Raw genomic sequence first — 20,122 nt, forward strand, 5'->3', positions numbered from 1 at the left:
AATTCTGACTTGTCTGGGAATTTTTGAAGTGCCTCGAATGCAAAGGTTGCAAAAAGCAGGAATTGCGGTTTTATATTACTTTCTCGATTCCAAAGGTTTGGAGTGAAATTTCGAGGACGATAAACGTTCGCGTGCGATCGAAATTATTCGCCTGCAATCGACAACGCTCGCTTGTCGATTTCCTTTAAAGCTAACACGTTAAACTTCCTCTAATCCACATTAAAGAAAGTACAGTTTGAATTCTGAATAAAGCAGACAATGCAAAACAAACAAGAGTCTAGGTCATTTTTTCACCCTTCTGAGCTGTCACAACATCCTGATTTTATCCATTATCCCGATTACAGCTCACAAACCCAAAACAAACTGAGTGGGTTTCTTTACAACATTAAGCGTCACACGTCGTGTTGAATACGCGGCGCTGATTGGCTGATTTCGCTCGCAACAATTTCCCGCTAATTGGCCGTTTGATGTGATTGGTCGTTGAATGGCTCAGTTTGAGAGGCGCATCTTGCGATCATTTCTATAACACTAACCATGCACCGTTTGATATTCTTTAGACTGGAAAGTACTCGGCATAGTCCATGCAGTTCTTGATCTGCTCCCGACAAGATGCTCGTGCTCTTTAGCACACTGTGGCTCGCCTGTGCTGTTCTCAGAGGCCAAGGTACGCTAGCATAGTGCGATTTCGTGATTATTTTCAACAATATTTCTCGTCTCTCCGTGTGTTTGATCATTCATCCACAATCACGGGTGCGCGCTTCACAGGGTTTCTTGTCAGCTTGTTCGCCTTTCGCATCGCCTCATCTCGCTTCCAAGTCGGCGCTTTTGTGAACAGGTCGTTCTGTTGGTTTTAGGTCGTTAGAATTAATCAGCGTTTGTGGATTTAACAGAAGAAATAATTAAGACAACCACGCGAATTCGAATAAATCTTCTCGTATTGAATTGAATGTAAATTTCCGGTGGCTAGAATTTGGGCTGCGGGTTAGTCGGGATTTACGTCAAATATACGGCCTCGGCCGTCACAGTTCGTTAGTAGAAATCTTTGCAAGGCTTTTACGACTGTAATGCTTCCGTTGTTTTATCTTCCAGCCATCAGTTGCTGTGGAAATGTTGGTGAATTCAGTGCTTGCAAACATCGCTGTAATGAGGTAATGTTCATGCTACATACGATCTCTTTTATCTTGCCCGGCGGGACATTGAAGTCCAGTGAAACTGGAAAGGAACGTTGCATTGTCATTAACTTAATGCACGATTACTTCATCTGGATCGCTTTCAAAGCAGCGAGTGCGAAATTTCGCTGTACATTGTCAGTGCGAACCTATTCACACGTACGCAAGTTTATTTTAGACCGTAGGCGAATTGAATTCAAATGCCTCTTCGCTAACATCTGTGTATGTTGTTTTGATTCTTTCTTGTCAGTTGGAGTCCGAGACAGACGTAAGTTTACGGTATCAGAAGCTACGCGAACTTCCAAAACACTGCCCCGGCCATTTGGTGAGTAAAATTTCACATTTGTTCGGTATATTTGAACCAGAGCTTTTGTGGCTTTGTGCGAGTGTCTCGGCATAATTAAGCTGCAATGCCCTGAAGAAATGGCAAACATAACCGGCTATTTCGCCGCCCAGAACACTAATACCATTTATTGTAATCCTCTTCTTTCAGATTTCTTTTTGGCGCTGCCTTAATGCTTCGAATCCAGGTGAGTAGTTCGCAGGAATAAGTAGCGGTATCTCCTTGTATTGTCAATGTAATTTCCACTAATAACTTCTGCAAATAAAGGCCTTGCTTCGTATAATAGGCCAATTAGCTTCGGTCTGAGTTTCGTCGCCTCTGCCAAAAACGCTAAGAGACGCATAATTTTGTAAGCTTTGTGTACTTTACAAGTTCACAGACTTAACTGTCGTTTGCGCTTTAAGCTAAACGAGGTGAGAATTACTTTTCAAGGGAATTAAGTCTGCAAAGGTCGCGCCATTAGGCTCGATGCGCTGGTGAGTGGTTATCCATGCGTTCAGAATTTATCAAAGTTATGCTGGGTTTAACGGCTTCATGTTCTCCTCTCATCTATTGTCAGTGAAACAGGGTTTCATTCATTTGGATATGACGGATTATTTCGAAATGGTTCAAGCTAAATCCCACGTGTTAAAAGTGCGTTTTGCCTTATCATTGACTCGCTGTTAATCGCAACCTTTTAACATGGCATCATCTTCGATGCAAAGCGAGCTTAATGGAAAATTAATTGGGCTGTTTTATTGTTTTTTCCTTCGATGGTTATTTTTTTCGCTTCCTCTGGGACCATCGAGCGTTCAAAAGGGATTGCATGATTGTATGTGAGGCATGTTAGCGTTCACTGGCATCGCTCTTGAAAGGGCAAATTAATTTCTTTCTCAAAGACAGAAAAACGTCACTCAATTTTTTTGTGCCGATCGGGTTGAAGCAAATGGCTCTGGTTTTGGATTTTTTTGATAACACAAAGTGTGTTTTTAGTCTCCGCCAGAGGCGAAAATGAATTATTTATCTTAATCAACAAAAAAATGGACATTTGCACTCTTTCGAGAAAGCGTTCTCGTCGATTATGATTTTTTTTGTGTGTTTCGTGCGTCTGTTTAATGTCGCCCGATCGTGTGCATTCTTTTAAAAGTTGTACTCTATCTGTTTTCGCAAGATTCCCCCACTGAGCTGTTTGGCAGCGATCTTTTGTTCCAGAAAAGAAAAGAAATTATGCGTTTTAATAGGGTGCTAATATTCTTTTTCTAATGTCCTTACATGACAAACATGCTTAAAGCTAAGCATTTACTTCTGATCTCGGAAGTATCCGCGTATCATAGGCCGATCTTTTTGTTCTTGTTCGTAAGTAAGTGTATTTTTGGGAAGGTAGTGTTTTTCGTCGCCTCCTCTAAAGGAATTAGGCTTAGTTTAACCACTTTAAGTTGTCAGATTATAACATAGCAATGATGTGGGGTGTTGCATTTGTAAATAAGGTTGCCGCAAAGAAATGGCTCATTTGGCGTGAGGAATGAAGAGGAATGCGTTTTTACCATTTATCAGGTTTCACATCAACGCTTTGCCAGATAATATCGCCAGTATTATTTTTCAGAGCACAGATCAAAACAGAGATTTGCTGTAAACCGAAAAATGGAAAATCGAAAGTATTGCAAAAAATAACTATTAGTTTATGTATGAGTATGGCTGTAGCTAGATTTCTTTTCTGCGTCGTGTTGATTTAGGCTCTTCGCGTGAGAAGCCCTCTCCATTTATTTGGCGTTTGATGTTTCAAACGTTCTTTGTAATGCAGTTCCCATGTCTTGATGTTTGATTCTTGTTAAGGTCTTTTGGAAAAAACGAAACAAAATATTTATAACTCTCTTTTTCTTGTTCAATGTTTGTAATTAATGCACAACTTGCATATGTTAAGGTTTTCCTCTACATAAATTAATTTTGGCTAATGTATCTGCCATTTTATAGGAGCATTTTTGCTTGAAACACGAAACTATGACGTGCGAAGACAAATTTCAGTGTACATTAGTTGTGTGCAGATTAGAAATCTGATCATTTTTTTTTTTGCAGAGCTCTTTGTCTCTTAGGCTTTTAAAAAACCATTAGCGACATTAGGGTATTAGCCCACATGAGCTTTTAAGTGGTAAAAAAATTAACATCCAGTGATTCATAGTCTGCTGCAAAATCTACTTGAAATTAAAAAGAGAATCTTTGGTGATTAATTCAATTTTGAGTTGGAAGGATTGGGTTAGTTCTGCACAAAAGAAATTACATGTAGTATACAGTAGAGTTAATTCAAATCACATTATCTCTTTATTTCTCAACATAGACTTAAGTCAAAGGCTTTCGATTACAAGCTGTGGTGTGCCACTATTGTGATAAATCCTCATCCCTTCACTTAAAAAGCCTTCAAATCAGAAAAAAAAAAAAAAACAGATTTACTAGGTGTTTTGAACTAGCAGCCCAACACAGAAGTATTGCTTAATAGCTTTCATTTGAATGGCCACACACTAGGGTTTTATCCACATAATATTAGCTAGAAGATTCTGTTTAATGTTGCAAAAGATGAAGGTTTTCGTTTCAAAGATCAGAAGCAATTTATGGTCTCAGAATTCTAGTTTTTTGGGAATAATACATGTAACACCTTTGTCTCGTTTTCAATCTGTCCTTTGCAACAAAATGAAGGTACCCTTTTAGAGACCTCTCCTGCCATTCTATTCTTAAATGTCTCACATTATCTTATAACCATATATCTAAAATTATTGCTGTAATTCATTGCCATTATAAATTCACGAGCGAAAAAAGATAATTAGGTGATTCAAAATTCTTTATTTACCTTACAAGACCTGTGTGGGTTGTAATTTGATTTCGTACATGTATATACGTTTGAAGAATGTTCCAGAAACTTTAAAATTGCTCACTTTTGAACTTTATAAGCTAAGAGGTATTGTGTTGATTGACACTACAAAGTAACACCTCTGTTTTTGAAGAGAGAAAACACGACTGATTTTCTTCTTGTCCTAATGCAATTTTTGTTTGGCAGATTAATGTTTCTTGTATAATGCAAGCTTCAGTACAGTCTTTTTATGCCAAGTTGAACAGATGTAGTTTTTGGTCTTTAAGAGATCTCCATTACTGACAAGATAACAAGCATATAAAAGTAAATCAGAATGTCACAAAAGGGAAGCATTTTGTGAACTTTGCAGCCTTCATTATTTTGTATTTGGCTGATATTCAACAGCCACAAAGTCTTTTCTGAAAGGAATGATAGTACTTTATATGACTTATGCTTGTGATGTTTTTCTTCCTCTTGGTCATGTCTACTGGTTTTGACTCAAACAAATTCAGACTTGTCCTAATAGTTTACAGCTTTGAATGGTTGAGCTTGCTTGTTCTTTTGACAGCCTGGAAAGTTTTGTAATGTCTAACTGTAATTCTCTCATCCGTCTTTTCACAAGTGTTCAAGTGGTATTGTTAATTATTGCTTTTTCATGCAAGGAACTCGAAAAACCATTTTGGTCTAAGTCTTTGATTTTGTGTACATGTTGTTTAAGTCCTAAATTATTCTAATGAGAGTGTTGAGTTTCTAAATCATGTGGTATTCTTGAACATTTTGCATTTTCTGTTTGTCATTCAGAAGTGTTGGTCATTATCATTTCATGTATTTTTGGTTTACTAAAGGTGTGAAAGGTAGATTGAATAACTCCATTATCTTCCATTCCAGCTTTTCTTAAAACTTGGTTGAAACCAATTTATTTCTGTGGTACACACATTTCTAATTGTATTGTTATGATATACAAAATTGTATGCAAAAAAAATTATTTGGGCCTAATTCTTACAAACTATTTTTCTTATAATTTAAAAATATATAATACCCAGTGAATTTGATTGAATGCAATATTTGTGGTTAGTGAATGTTTACAAAGGGAAGTTTACTCTGTCGGAAGAGAAAATGAGGTTGTTAAATGCATTAAAACACTGTGTTTGTTAACACCGAACCTCTGTTGTTCATGATTGAAACAATTTTTGTATGTTAAATGTATGGTAAATTTAGTGTCATTTAGAATAGACAGTTAACATGTAGGCAACTGCATAGTGATGTTTGATTTTTCTTTGATATGTACAGCTGTATGCTTTAATGGCTATTTTTAAATCTTACTTGATTATTTCTTAGCAGTGAAGTGTGACAGTTGCTGTGCCTCGTTGTTTGTCTTAATAGATCTACAGCAGTAGCTGTGTTTGAAGAGTTTAAAATTTTTGAAATATTGGCTTGCTGTTTCAATTGTTCTAGAATGCAAAAAGCAATTTACAGAGTGGGGTGGTGAATGCTTTTGACAGCTTTGTGTTAGGTTGTCAAACCAATCTAGTTTACCATCAGTCATGCTAAAATCAACAATGTTGATTTTGCCGTCTACTTTTGTCTTAGTAATTAGTTGGTGGAATAATTTACATATGTGTGGCAGCGTGTTTTTAGTGATGCTTGTGGTGTATTTAGGTCTTGCATTCTTTTGTTCAGTTGAAAAAATTGGTTCAGTAATAAATGTGCCCATTATGTGAAAGGGTATTCCATTAAACAAAACATTTGTAATTATTTCATGCTCTTTTGTTGTACTTTGTATTAATGTTTCAAAGTCCAAATGACCTCTCGCTGTTGGTAAATGGGTGTTACAAAAACGTTTTCCTCTTTGTCTTATGATGGTCAAAAGAACAGCTAGCCTCTGAAGGCAGCTCTGTGGGAATAATGTGTTTAACAATTAACTTGCAGGAGGCCTTGTTATGTTATCAAAATAACTCCATTTATGTTGAGGAAATTGTTTTGCTTCCTGTGTCTGCATTCATTGCAGAAAGGAACAATGTAAATGAGTTGCGTTAAGGGTGTGAATGGCGGTCTTAAACCATTTAAAGCTCCTAGTGGTTTTCCATTACGTTAATTGGTTTTTTTTTTTGGTATTGGTTGAAAAAAAAGGGGAAGAAGGAAACAATAAGCTGTCTACAGAATGTTTATGCCTGGACTTTTTATTCGAAAAAATCAGTTTTGAAGAAAGTAATGCTTGAACTTTATGTGCAAGTCAATGTTCAATTCTTATTGAGTGTAACAAAGCTTCTGTTAAATATACTTGCTCTGTACTTTTCAATTATTATTGCTTCTAGAATCCAAGAGAAAGTATCCATTCCATAACAAGTTTAGTCCTTGGATATGTGACAATGTTTGTTCAGTTTGTTTTCCTTATCTTTCTATAATTGGCATGCTAGCATGTACCACTTAAGGCCACGTGATTTCCATGAGGGGATTAAGCTGTTCTCTTGTTGTATCCTTTCACTATTTTTCCTTCCAAGGGATTTTGGACGATCATACTTAGCTCTTTGTGTATAGAGAGGAACTATTGGAAGTTTTACATGAAAGATTGTGAAAAAAATTGTTTTCTGTATAATGCTTTGAAAACATGTAAGTGCATAATAGCTTTGCTTATGGTGTTCCTTGTAATAATCATTGTCGAGCAGAGCAGTCTGGTGATCTAAGAAGAAAGAATATGAACTGCGGTGTAAGAGGGTCTTTTTGATGCACCTCCAGTTTAACACTGAAAAAATGTGAGACAATCACAAAATGTTAATTTCTGGTGACATGATAAATTATTCAGCATTTTCTTGAGTGGTCTTCAATTGAATCTGTACCTCAGGCAGAATGTGTCAGAGTTTGATTTATGGCTGCATGAACTGGCTCGTTAAGACTTTACGCAGCCCCAGGTGGTCTTCTATAATTAATATACAGCAAGTATCTATTTGGAGTATTCTATAGTTTCATTTCTTTTAATGCTTTTATTCTAAATTAGTAGCCTTTTTTAAGAGTGAAGATATATTAAATGGGGATAGCACTGCTTCAAATTATGAAACTTGTATCGTGAACATTTCTTCAATGACATTTTGGAAACTAGACTTTAGGTCAGGATCAGATTGTTTGCTAAAGGATATTGTGCAGTTCCAAAAATATTCATACTCCTCCCACGGAAGGGATTGGAGCTTCCTGGGGGGGGGCTCTGTAAGGCCAAAAAATTTAAAGAAATGTGTGAAACTTGTTTGGAATTCCCAGAGGGGGGTATGGATATTTTGTGGAGCTACACATTCTTGTTGTGTGGTGGTATGTTAAGTTATCAGCAAGCTTTGAAAGAATATAGAATTGTCTTGATTACATACCTGTGCACTGAAAATATCAATCTTCACCCCAGCTCATCCTTATGGACCAATTTCTTATGTGATCCCTTTAAGTCTGGCTGAATTGTGTGGTCAAAAATGTTATACAATCGAACCCCTATTAAGCAGCCACCTATTTAACGGCCACCCCTATTAGGTGGCCAGTAATCAAACTCCCGATAAGGTTTTTTCTATTGTTTCTACCTCTATTAAGCAGCCAGCCCCTTCGGCCACTATTCGTTTCCCCGAGGGTGGCTGCTTAATAAGGGTTGAACTGTATTATACGTGTAATTCCTTTTATTTTGCAGTAATTAGCCCATATATCGGAACAAACCCATCCAACTTTGCAAGGACCTGTTGTCTTCTTCCTTCATCGCTGAAATGCCGCCAAGCATGTCGCAAAGGAAGACCAGAGGACTTGAGGAAAAACTGCTCAGAAGTAGAAGAGGTACAGTCATACTAAAGATAATTAATTTAATCAGTCTATAATGCATGCTAACTTTTCTTTGGTAAGTTTCTTTATTCAAAAACTGCAAATCACTCAATGTCAAGGAAAACTTGTGCATTAATTTGGCCAGGTCTTGGCTAACAAAAGGATTTCTCCCTTGTACTGTCCTGGAAAAATCATGGACAACTTATCAATATTAACTAGTAGTAATCAGAGATTATGAGAGTGCGTTCGACGCACTCACTTTAATATATAATTATATATCGTAAATAAATGATTTCAATAGCTGACTTTCAACCTTTGTCTATTGCTAAAATCAACATTTTTCAGCAGCAACCGAGGTTTTACAGTCAGATATGCATAGTGTCAAAGTCCATGCTAGTGAAGAGGTCACGATTTGTTGATACGTTGCGTGACGCTGCCAGTTTCTGTAGTCTCTCAAGCTTCATAGAATATTTAAATTACGTACATTATTCTAAGCTAGCATTTGCCGTCGCGTGCTCGTTTCACGACTAATTCGAGTATTTCCCTGATGAATAAAGTAGTCTTATGGATCTTGCCTTCAGAGAACTTTTTCACCGATTCCAAACAATAAAATTTCGACAGGATAAAGACTGAGCTATCTGTCGCGACTGGAACTAATCAACAAATGCAATCAAAATGTAGCTGTTCCCACGATTATCATCCCAAAGCCAAGTCGTGTTAATAAACAAGGACAATTCCCCCAGAGTGCGATAAATGCTGCCGTCGAAGCGTTTAAATTCGCCAAAATCTAACGCTGAGAGCACATAATAGGAAAGAGCTCACATGGCCTGCTCACATACTCACATGTTCGCCACATGTCTTATCACATGCCTTAGCATTAAACGGTACCAGTTTACTGGCCGTGACATGCCCCTGCAAAAATCAAGCGGGGTGGCCATTTTGGTGTCCTTACAGGAATGTGGTTTTTTTCGGCCTACAACCATGCACAGGGAGACCAACTCTGAAAAGCCACATGTCAAAATTAGGTTTGCGTTCCACTTTGTCGAATGTAATAATGTTAATTATTGATGTGCTTACCACTTTAATGTTGTTCTGTTTAGGGTGCCATGTTCCGATGTGTTGGCAGACATCAAGGTAATAAAACTTCCATTTGCAACACAAGAAAAACTTTCATCTAGAAGGCCAAACTAGGCAGTCAAAATTATCTTCACAGTCAGTCAGTTTGCTGGTTGCCTGGTCCCTAATAAATACTCCTGACTTCTGTGTTGCCCAAGAAATATCCACACCCCCATGAAAGGTTTTGGTTTATTGACCCCCCTGTATTTTCAGTGAAATTAGCCTTTTGAGCCCCCCCCCCCCTCCCGGCAGTTTCCAATGACACTACAGAGTGGGTTTGAATATTTCCTGAAAGCAAACATTTCTCATTCACAGTTACAGTGCAATGTAGTTTCAGTTTAAGTGAGCTGTCTTAACGTCTGTTTAATAATAAATACTGTTAAGGACAACTAGTTAACAACAAGAGTGCAAGCGAAGGGCTTTTTAATTGACTCACATGTAAATTTAGCCAGCGGTGCACATACCCTCTAAAGAAACCAAGAGCAAACATGAACCAGTGGCTGATCTCTAAAACATATCATGCCAACAAAACCGATTTACTTATGGTAAATCAGCCTCCAATAATTCATGCATCAGTACTCACAGATCTGTTGGTAAATACTTGAATTTATGTGGTGAATCCTATTTATTACAACTAGGTGCTTGTTCTGTTTGCTAAATAAATTGACTTCTACCTTATAATTATAGCATCCAGAAATTGTTGTAAAAATGATCTTTGGACAAACTCAAGATGTATCCGATCCTGCCAAGTGGTAAGTGTATTGGGAAATAATTTTGCTTATAAATAATCAACTTGAGCCTTCAAACCTGACCTTACACAAGGGAACCAGTGGACTTTATTACGAGTCCTACACAGTGAAACATTTCTTTGAGTTACTTGTCCCAGTACCTAATCAAAATCAGCTGTTATTTTCACCTTACCCCACCAAGAACACTAAAATATTTATTACCCACACCAAAACGTTAAAAAAGATCCTTTGTAACCCCAAGCGAGGTTATTGAAAATTTGTGGCAATGGAGGGGGTGCATTTCCACATAGAACAGTCAGAGAAGTGGGGCATGCAAACCACTACACCACCACTACACCACTACCCCTTTCCCTCCCTCCAACAACAAAAGGTAATGACTTTGATCAATAATAGAGATGCTGATACTATTCTGTATTATAATATTAATATTACAACCTTGTTTGAAGGTTATTAATCAGTATTTTCAATCTTCTAGGTTTTTTCTTCAGAGGAAGTTCCATCAATCCAGGCAAAGAACAATGTACGACGGTATTGTTCAAGAAGTCCCCATGTGGTTTCTTGTGTAGACAGGCTAACTGCTGATGTGCAATCTTGTGCAGGTAACTAGTATCTCACATCCAAGGCGCTGTTGTGACTAAAGTAAAATTATGTGACTGGAAATGGAAATTAACACCTGCAGGAATAATAATGTGTAATGCCAGAAAATATCCATTCTTCCCTATGGAAGGGTCTTCTATGGAAATTGGATATTTTCTGGAACTGCATAATGACAACTTAAGGATGACTGAAGGAAGATTGAGAAGACAGGCCGAGGGGTGGGATATAGCACTGCATATTATTTTTTTAATTTTTTCCCTTCTTTCATGTATTTTCTCTACAAGCAGATCGAAATTTAACAAATTGAAAATGTTCTTTATAATTTATACCAAATGTGGAGTTAACAACACTAAGTATGCAATTTTGTATAGAATACCAGTATAGGTTGTGGTACACTTTTCATTTCTGATGTTTCCTTCTTTTCTCTAGAACAAGCAGTTGATTCGAAACGTAAAGGTAAATCTATTGGTTTCATTTTTATAGGTTTTAGCTTCTTCTAGGCCATATGATGTTTTGTTCATGAGTTTTGGAAAGCAGGGGTTTGGTGAGAGCAATTGCCTTCCACTAATCGGTAATGTCGCCCAGGTTCAAATGCCAGACGCCTTATCATATATGGGTTGAGTTTGTTGTTGGTTCTTGTCCTTGGTTCGATGGTTTTTTGCCAGCTTCTCTGGTTGTCCTCCTGCCCCAAATTAACACTTCAAAACTTCCAGTTTGATCTGGAGACAGTGAACAAAGACCCTCCACTGTTGAATCCCATTTATTTATTTATTTATTTATTTATTTATTTATTTATTTATTTATTTATTTATGTATTTATTTATGTATTTATCTAATACTGGTACTGATCAACTGATTGATTTAATATTGACTGATTTGTTTCGTTAATATTTTTCAAAATGCCACAGTTGGCTTGAAATTTTTCTTTCACTATAGATGCTATCTTTTCACATGTTGTGTACATGATTTTTATTGTGTTGTTCTTTTTAGCATTGAGATGTTGTAGAAAACTCCGGGCTGATGATTCAAAATGCAAAAGAACTTGTCGACAGGTACAGTGTTTATTAGCTGAGATTTCCTAGATTTTTGGTTGTCCATACCATGGATTTCATTAATCTTGACTTTTCACTTTGCTTTTTAGGATCTTCAGTCACAAAAAAGTGAAACAACACTGATTTCAAATCTTGTCAAAGCTTGCGGAGAACCATTAGCCCATAACAACACAGAGGTACTTGCAGTACTACATGTAGATGACATACACTCATTGTTCCATGCCTTAATTGCAACTTTTATCTGCTTGAATTCCAGAATATTTTGGAAGTTCTAATTTTTATTGTGAATGATTTTATTCTTCAGCGTGATGAGTTTTGGACTTGCCTTCTGGCCAATGCAGGTGAAAACCCTTGTAAGTTATTTGATTTTTATGGTAAATTATTTCTTGTGAAGCATTAATTGTTTAGAACTTTATAGAAAATAACCATACCCACCACAGAAGGGATTTCTATATACCCCCTTTAACCTAATTTACCAAAATTGGGTTTACCCTTCCCCCTTCCATTTGGAACTTCTAAGGAAATTTTTCCATCAGTAAATGGGCATTTATGTTCAAGTGAGTTTTGATAATGTGTTTGAAGCATGCTTAAATGGAACATAATGATATACATATATATGACTGCCCCCTCAGAGAATATTTCCCTTGATGCACCCCTTCTGTTAGGAATTTACCGTGCTGTTGATTGTTCTTCTGCTCAGGGGTTCAAGTTTTGTTCAGTGTTTATTCATGTTTCTCTGTTTATTTTTTGTATGGCACCATGTATTATTACACCGTTTGAAATTGAAATTTTGCCATCTTCTGTTCAAGGACCTGCAGACCCATTCATCTATAGTGTTATCAAATTTAGAAAGACCCAAAATTTCTAATGAGAACCTTTTTGTTACCTGCCTTTTTTTCATAGCTCCAGCTTGTCCAACCAATCCGCCTCCATTACCAGGTACAGATAGATATTTATTACTTAGGAAAGTGCTGCTGCAGTGTCATGTTTAAAATGTATTTGCATGTTCATGTCAGAAGAGACTGATGACTCTTTTGAATAAAATGGTTTCAGGAAGTGAGCATTTTAAAAGTTTTGCTGCATGCATGCCTAAGGCTATTTTATCCTTTCCTTGAGTTGGTACATTAACATATTAAATGATTTATTTAGGAAAATATTCTCACATAGGATGTTTTGTTTTTTTGAGATTCAGGAGTTGATTTTGCAAGGGTACAGTGCTGCTCAAAAGCTACTGATTCTCGTTGTTGGCGCTTGTGTGTTCAGGTTTGTACAAAACTACCTTAGTGGATGTGTATGTATGCATGCTTATTTTGGATTTTCCTTGCAAGAGTCAATTAAGGTGAAAGCGTGAAATAAGAATGGATGTGTAGTCAGGAACATATTCATGAAATGTCTGTGATTGGTTCAGTTCATAAATTTCTTGAGTTTACATAGTATCAAGTGACTAGTAGTATTTCTACTTCTCACTGGTTGGGAGGCCATAAAAAAAGCCAATAACTTATTCATGTAATAAATTCACTAAATAAGAGTTTAATTTATTTTAAACAGATGTACACATCAAAGTGGGGAAGGAATCAGAACTGGGAGGCATTTGATGCAGAATGTTCATACAATCCTAAAGAGGTATGTTTTGCAATTGAACTTATTTATTTATGATGTGAAGTGTATATGAAATAATTCATATTTGAACTGCAGTTGTAGATGAAAGCGAAGAATGATCATTGCAGTAAATTTTCCAATTTAAGCAATTGGAAAGAAGAAGCCCGAAAAAATCAGGGTTTCAACGGGATTCGAACCCGTGACCTCCGCGATACCGGTGCAATGCTCTACCAACTGAGCTATGAAGCCACACATTGGGAGCGAGGTCAATTAACTGAGTTCATATCTTCCCGTGAGGAGTGAAATGATGTGAAGTATATATGAAATAATTCATATTTGAACTGCGGTTGTAGATGAAAGTGAGGAATGATCATCGCAGTAAATTTTCCAATTTAAGCAATGAATGAGTTTCCAGTAATCGGATACCCGTGTTTGCGCGAAGAACTCTGGGATCGTCAGGGGGCAAACATTGCTAGTCGCTAGAAGGAAATGTATGGCGAAGAGTTGTTTCGAAGTACAAGAAAACGAGTTTGGAGAGAGATCAACGCTTTTTCGCCTTCGTTTGTATCGCGAATGGATTTGGGCAATGTTGATATGTGGAATATGAAAGTTTTTGTCTGAATAACCGTGAATCTACTGATAAACTCTGTTGCTTGCGTGAGGTTGATTGTGAAATTTACATTGTGTAATGGTCTGAAAATATTACAAAATTAATTAGGTATAAATCGAGAGGAAATAACCCAGTAAAGCCTTTTAAGTTGTGTACAGGCTACTTTTGGCTCATTTGAAAGTTCAGTCATACAAATAATACTGGAAATAAGCCCGGTGGCGATCATTGTACTGTCTGGGGTTGATTTAATGACAAATGGGTCCGCGTGACTCATGCTGTGTGGCTACTGTGTTGCTCAAAGCCTTTGTTTTGCTTTTACAAGCACGTGTGTCAGTGATTTTCCTTTTCTATAACAGATTAAGGGTGGCTCCTTGAGTTTATCTCTGAGTATTTGTATCTAAAAGTGCCATTTGTGCGTGATTATGCTTTCCAAAGTTTGGTATTGATGGTTGAGTGAAATTGCCTGACACAAAGGGTAGTAGTTCCTTCTGCAATTTTCGATTTCTGTTTTAGAGCTTCTTTTCTGTCTTTATATTCTGTCTTTAACTTCTCGGAGGGTCTTTTCTACCATTTGCTCCGGGTAGCCTCTCGAGATCAGGCGTGTATTGAAATTTTCAATATTCTCTTCAATGTGTTTCACAATAAACCTCACACAAGCAATAGTGAGTTTATCGGTAAATTTTATCACTTATTTCACGGTTATTCAAACAAAAACTTACATTTTCCATGCATCAACATTGCCAAAAGCCATTCGCGATAAAACAACGGCGAAAAAGCGTTGATCTCTCCCCAAAACCATGTTTTTGGGCGTCGAAACAACTTTTTGCCATACATTTCCTTCTAGCGACTTGCAATGTTTGCCCCCTGACAATCCCAGCGTTCTTTGCCCAAACACGGGTATCCGATTACTAGCAACTCATTTATTGGAAAGAAGAAGCCTGAAAAAATCAGGGCTTCAACGGGATTCGAACCCGTGACCTCCGCAATACTGGTGCGATGCTCTACCAACTGAGCTATGTGGCTTCATAGCTCAGTTGGTAGAGCATCGCACTGGTATTGCGGAGGTCACGGGTTCGAATCCCGTTGAAGCCCTGATTTTTTCAGGCTTCTTCTTTCCAATTGCTTAAATTGGAAAATTTACTGCGATGATCATTCTTCACGTTCATCTACAACTGCAGTTCAAATATGAATTTTTTCAGGCTTCTTCTTTCCAATTGCTTAAATTGGAAAATTTACTGCGATGATCATTCTTCACTTTCTTTTATTTATTTTTTGGTGCATTTGTCACATAGTGACAGAGATCATGACTAATGAATGGTTCTACCAAAACCTCACAAGGGGAAAATCTGGCTAATTAAACATATTTGTGACTCATAATGCCTGTGAGTTTATCAACAAATTAGTCTCAAGCTGTGGGGAATTCAAAAATGCAAGGATAAAATTTTCTCATGTGAACTTTTAACATTGTTTTTCTACAGATCAGTATGATGAACTGTTTAGCTGATGGTAAGATTGCATTGAAATTTAATTGTAATCTGTATTGCACAACGTAAAATGCGTGAAAAAAAGTTCCTCATGTCCTTTTCACTGCTAGTGTGACACATTGGTACCTTCCTACTAATTTGATCCATAACTAATCTATTGTCTTATTGCATTTTCAGTGACTGAACCATGTCAGTTAGGATGCTCTGGTCTCAGTTTTTGTACAAACTTCAACAACAGGTGGGTTTTAGTAGCACAGTCATAACGTGGCGCCCTGGGGCCATCTCATGTGGTTTTCATTAGTTTTTTGCTGATATATCTCTTGTCCCTGTGGAAGTAACAACAGTGCAATTCCTTAAATCATGTCCTTTTTCAGTGTAGATCACAAAACAAAATATATCTGGACAGTAAAAAAGTTCTTACACAAAATACAAATGAAAGAGAAACTTGTATATTTTTTTTTTCTAATATTAATAACAGCTGTCTTTAATAACACAGGCACTCTATAACCAAGGGCTTCCCGTAAGGAGGCAATTGACCTTTTGTAAATGATATTTCTGAATTACAACTGTAACTTATTGTCGCAAATTGCTTGGCAAGTGTGGTGCTGTTTAATCTAGAAGTTCAAGCTTTTTAGTTCTGGTGGCTAATGTGAGACTGATCAGATTACAATGAAAGTTTTCTCCTGGTTCTCCTCAAGATGAAGCAGAAGGCCTCTTTGCATCGCATATGAAACTGATTGTTGATCATTAAATGGTATTAAATGGTATTTTGTTTGACAGGCATACAGAACTTTTTCGTAGCTGTAACAGCAATTCAGATTACGAAGCTAAGAATCACATTCAGGAGTGGAAAAAAGGCTTCATTCGGATGCCGAACATTTTAATCCCAATTCAGGACATCAAGAAGTGCCTCCCTGACACATGGAAGGTATGTCCCTAAAAAATACACTTGTCTACTGTGTATCTTTAAAGCCTGGTATTTGTGTGAATCTAGTGGGTTTGCTTACCTGGCTGGCAAAGATCTTGCTCCACTTGTATTCTGTTTGAACATGGAAAATTTGTGTTCCGGTCAGACTGGCACCTACCTCCAGTCTCTGTATTATCAAGGGAGTACAGCATATCTCCTTCCTGCGGGGTGAGATAGTAGTGGAGCGTTCACCCAGCATATAGTTTGCCAGCACCTCATTATACACCTGATTGGAGTGAGGCACGATGAGAGAAATAAGGTGTCTTGCCCAAAAACACAAAACAATGGCCCCAGGCAGGTCTCATATCCTTGTATCTGGACTCCAGCATGCTAACCACTTGACCACAGCATCCCACGTTTAAAATGGAGGTGCAAAAAGATCAACTGGACTGAGGATTTTGTTTCTTTCTCAGGCCATTGCTTGTGTACTTCAGATTAAGCCATGCAGTATCAAGTCTCACAGAAGCACCATCTGTAGGTGAGTAATAATGGCGACCGTGCATCTGCTTCTGATCTGTGACTGATATTCAACTTTGCTATTTTCTTCTCACACTGAAATACTTGATGTTTTCCTTTCAGGCCTGATTGCGTTCAAATTCTACAGAAGTGTCGCAATTCCAGTGCCCACCTGGCATCCAAATCGGCAGAAGAAGTTTGTGATGAACTCTCTCCTCCTGAGAAGCAAGCTCCATGTATTTCCCTCAAAGAATACCTTGGTGTGTACTTAATATGACACTTGCATGTGCACTGTAAAGGTAGCTGTAAAGTTACAACAGGAACACATGCAATATAGTGTCCTGTCTGTTATAGATGGATGTGTAAATCATACAACTTTTATTATGCTTCTTATTTTGCAGTTCCCAGCAAGTATACCGATGTGACGGATGAAGGTAAAGGGAAATTGATTTAGGAATTCACTTACGAAATTACTGTTTTTCTAATCGTGATAATTGTGCCCACTCCCTCCTTTCAATATTGATAGGAACAACATGTAAGCGCAGAGATTGTTTGACTTCTCATTTTGGAGGACAGGAGAATTGCGCATACAACTTAACGCATGTACTTAAGTTCTCGCTACTCACTGTGACACGAATTGTAGATAAATGCCTTTCATTGTATTGTAGTACTGATTTGATTCTCACTCATCTGTGTTTTGTTTTAGTAACTCACCCTTGTAACCCAAACCCATGCAAGGAGAATCAAGTGTGCGATATCAACAGAAGTTGCTATGGAGCCCTACTTGACAGGTGTCAATCATACACTTGTGTGCCAGGTAAGTATCTTTTTATAGCCTATAATGAAGGGGTATTTTAGCGAGCAAACGGAGTGCATTTTGATTCGAGCACGATCTTGGATTTCGAAAACAGGAGAGATTTGAGGAGAGGGCAATGCACGTTCTTGGGGGTAGGAGTGAGGTCATTCTAACCCTCCATGCAAGCTGGTGGTGGGATACAGAAAGCTAATTATTGAATGCCCACCTAGCTAAACGTCTAGTGCTCGCCCTGATAACTTAACACAAGTCTTACAGCCAATATTATCACGGCTAAACGGACCAATCACTTTCAACAGACCAGACTTATAACACCATTGACTGACAATCTCTATTCACTTGATTCTGAAGATGACTTCCGCTCAGGGTGTCAAAACGTCAGTCACCAACAACATTTCTTTTTAGAATAACCCTCACCCGGATGATCACACTAGAAGCACTACTGATACTCCTGGGTTCAAACCATTTACTAGGTCTAGGGTTCTCAGTGCAAGGCCTTGTGGAAAAGCCTCAAGGCCTTCGTCGACAATTTTTTTTTTGCAGGCTGCGCATGGTTCTCTGTGGGAATATTAGCTTTCAGTCACAATACTCTGCATATTTGTTCTTGAGATAGCTAAATGCCTCAATCTCGTCACTAGTCGCTTGAAATTACTTTACAAACAGAAAGTCCATGTAGTTCATTTGCGATAATACGTTGTTCGTGGCTAGTAGAAGTTCAATATGTGAAAAGTAACGTATACCGTGCTGATAATTAACGCAGGGTGTCCACTTGGTGACGCTTCAAGCTTTCTTGTGAGAGTTGGAGAGTATGCGAGGGTAAGAATTGTCTTGCACTTCACACTCTACTGTTAAGCTAGAATCTTTTGAGATTTTTAAGGGCTGAACTAACCTTACACATTCCTGTGTACGTGTTTGCATTTGCCCACGTGGTTTTCGCCATCTTTGCTCATCCTTATTCCCTTCTGGGTTCCTGTCAATCATTTGCCGAGTGTTATGTTACAAAATTGAACCAGTAATATTGGGTTTAGATGATCCAGGAATGTTTGCAGTGTTTTAGAGTCATGTGCTTTGGTTCTTCATGTCAGGTGCCGGTTGCAACTGGAAGGGAAGGCTGCTTTAGGATCTGCCATTGCGATGGTACGTCCAGACTCAGTAACTGTGTAAACCTGGAGTGCGTTCAACGAAAACCGTGTAGTCTAAGGGACAAAACCAAAAGTAAGTTGAAGTATTCCGATAGAACTGTTTTTTTTTTTTTTAAGTGACCATAACAATAACAAAGTTTTCGGGTCAGTCACTGAAGTCACAAATTATGCAAGAAACCATTAGCAACTTGCAGCAAAAACAAACAACCGATGCCAAATGTAGGCAAACGCGTGACCAGTGGAAACGCGGGAAAAGTCACGAGGACCCAAAAATCTTCTCTCTGATTGGTTAGAGCGCGTTCCACATAGCGGCTACAAAACTCGGTAAACCCAAGTTGTCTCCTGCAATTGTCAGTTCGTTATTGACTTCATGTTGCTTCTTCTCTGCAGATGATGGCGAACTGTTTATGGACGGCTGCAACATGTGCACGTGTTTCTCGGGAGAGCTTATTTGCACAAAGAAACATTGTCCCGAGCCCGTGTTTTCACCAGAATACAATGCAAGTAAGTACAGCTTACACAGTGATTCCTGTTTATCCCTTGGATTTCTCTGTTTATCTCATTGATTCCTATGCGATATTTGCCGCTAGTGTTCGAACATCACTGTTCTGTTTTGTAGAATGTTGACCGAGTCAGATTTTGTGCCATCAAAAGTCATTCGATTTCCCGTTCCATTTATAGTGAAACCAATTTCTGTTTGCAGTCTGAACTATTTTCCTTGTCTGTGTTAGGCCGACCCAAGCGTAATCAGACACCAGACAATGAGTCGATGGATACAGATGTGATCACAACCCTGCCCTGCGCCTGTGAAAATGTTTACCATCCAGTGTGTGGCAGTGATGCCAAGACCTACCCTAACCCTTGTGTGGCACGGTAAGGAACTTTAATTCAAGATTTGTTTCTCCGCAAGAATAATTGCACATGGAGGCAGTCACGATAGCTACAAAATGTCGTGACTAACTAATCTGAACTCAAAAGAATGTGGACGACCAGTGGCAAGCGCGGGAAAAGATTTAAACGGTGGAAAGTGCGGGAAAATACATGACCGGTACACGCGGAAAAAGTTGAACATCTAGATTTTGGTTCCTGATTGACGTCAGTCTTGGTTTTGATTGGTTAGAGAATATTGCGTGCCTTTAACGTAGATAAGGATTACGGGTTTGGAAGTGCCAGGGTTGAAGTCCACGAGTTGTAGGGGTGGCCAACTTGACTTTTGAGGGGCGAGGGTGGGTGATTTGGTGAAGGGATGATTTTTTAAACCCTTTCATGCACTAGGAATTTTTTTCTCGGAACTTAGGTATACTGTAAATTTTCTGCGTGTAACATGCTTTTTTCCGGCTCACTAAACGTGGGTGAATGTTGTTTACGGCAGTAGTCATGTTCGTGAATTTTTGTTAGGTGCAAGTTTTCCTGCGGAATA

General features: G+C 38.1%; 1 protein-coding gene and 1 non-coding gene across 6 annotated transcripts in view; both read left to right on the forward strand.

Moving 5' to 3' along the window:
• The window catches only part of LOC110068928 (reversion-inducing cysteine-rich protein with Kazal motifs-like), a 38,053-nt gene that overhangs the window by 12,372 nt on the left and 5,559 nt on the right, over positions 1 to 20,122 (forward strand). Inside the window, exons 2-27 of one of the 5 annotated variants that reach the window (XM_089285093.1) lie at positions 558 to 664; positions 1,090 to 1,148; positions 1,420 to 1,494; positions 1,663 to 1,699; positions 7,992 to 8,131; positions 9,217 to 9,250; positions 9,920 to 9,984; positions 10,457 to 10,580; positions 11,008 to 11,034; positions 11,569 to 11,630; positions 11,720 to 11,806; positions 11,935 to 11,983; positions 12,534 to 12,569; positions 12,817 to 12,893; positions 13,179 to 13,253; positions 15,318 to 15,345; positions 15,501 to 15,561; positions 16,104 to 16,251; positions 16,704 to 16,768; positions 16,870 to 17,006; positions 17,148 to 17,180; positions 17,453 to 17,563; positions 18,321 to 18,376; positions 18,646 to 18,775; positions 19,093 to 19,206; positions 19,434 to 19,575. In XM_089285093.1, the coding sequence (XP_089141219.1) occupies positions 610 to 664; positions 1,090 to 1,148; positions 1,420 to 1,494; positions 1,663 to 1,699; positions 7,992 to 8,131; positions 9,217 to 9,250; positions 9,920 to 9,984; positions 10,457 to 10,580; positions 11,008 to 11,034; positions 11,569 to 11,630; positions 11,720 to 11,806; positions 11,935 to 11,983; positions 12,534 to 12,569; positions 12,817 to 12,893; positions 13,179 to 13,253; positions 15,318 to 15,345; positions 15,501 to 15,561; positions 16,104 to 16,251; positions 16,704 to 16,768; positions 16,870 to 17,006; positions 17,148 to 17,180; positions 17,453 to 17,563; positions 18,321 to 18,376; positions 18,646 to 18,775; positions 19,093 to 19,206; positions 19,434 to 19,575 (2,027 nt within the window). In that variant the 5' untranslated portion in view covers positions 558 to 609. Of the gene's footprint in view, positions 1 to 507; positions 665 to 1,089; positions 1,149 to 1,419; positions 1,495 to 1,662; positions 1,700 to 7,991; positions 8,132 to 9,216; positions 9,251 to 9,919; positions 9,985 to 10,456; positions 10,581 to 11,007; positions 11,035 to 11,568; positions 11,631 to 11,719; positions 11,807 to 11,934; positions 11,984 to 12,533; positions 12,570 to 12,816; positions 12,894 to 13,178; positions 13,254 to 15,317; positions 15,346 to 15,500; positions 15,562 to 16,103; positions 16,252 to 16,703; positions 16,769 to 16,869; positions 17,007 to 17,147; positions 17,181 to 17,452; positions 17,564 to 18,320; positions 18,377 to 18,645; positions 18,776 to 19,092; positions 19,207 to 19,433; positions 19,576 to 20,122 lie in introns of those variants that run through there. The other 4 variants (XM_089285094.1, XM_089285095.1, XM_089285096.1 and 1 more) reach the window with 4 other exon arrangements.
• Positions 14,859 to 14,931, forward strand: Trnat-ggu (transfer RNA threonine (anticodon GGU)). Its single transcript has one exon. It is a non-coding gene; the product is annotated as a tRNA-Thr (tRNA).

Source organism: Orbicella faveolata, unplaced genomic scaffold (genome assembly GCF_042242905.1).
Source record: "Orbicella faveolata isolate gen_17 unplaced genomic scaffold, um_ofav_v1 contig_13, whole genome shotgun sequence".
NCBI classification, from domain to species: Eukaryota; Metazoa; Cnidaria; class Anthozoa; order Scleractinia; family Merulinidae; genus Orbicella; species Orbicella faveolata.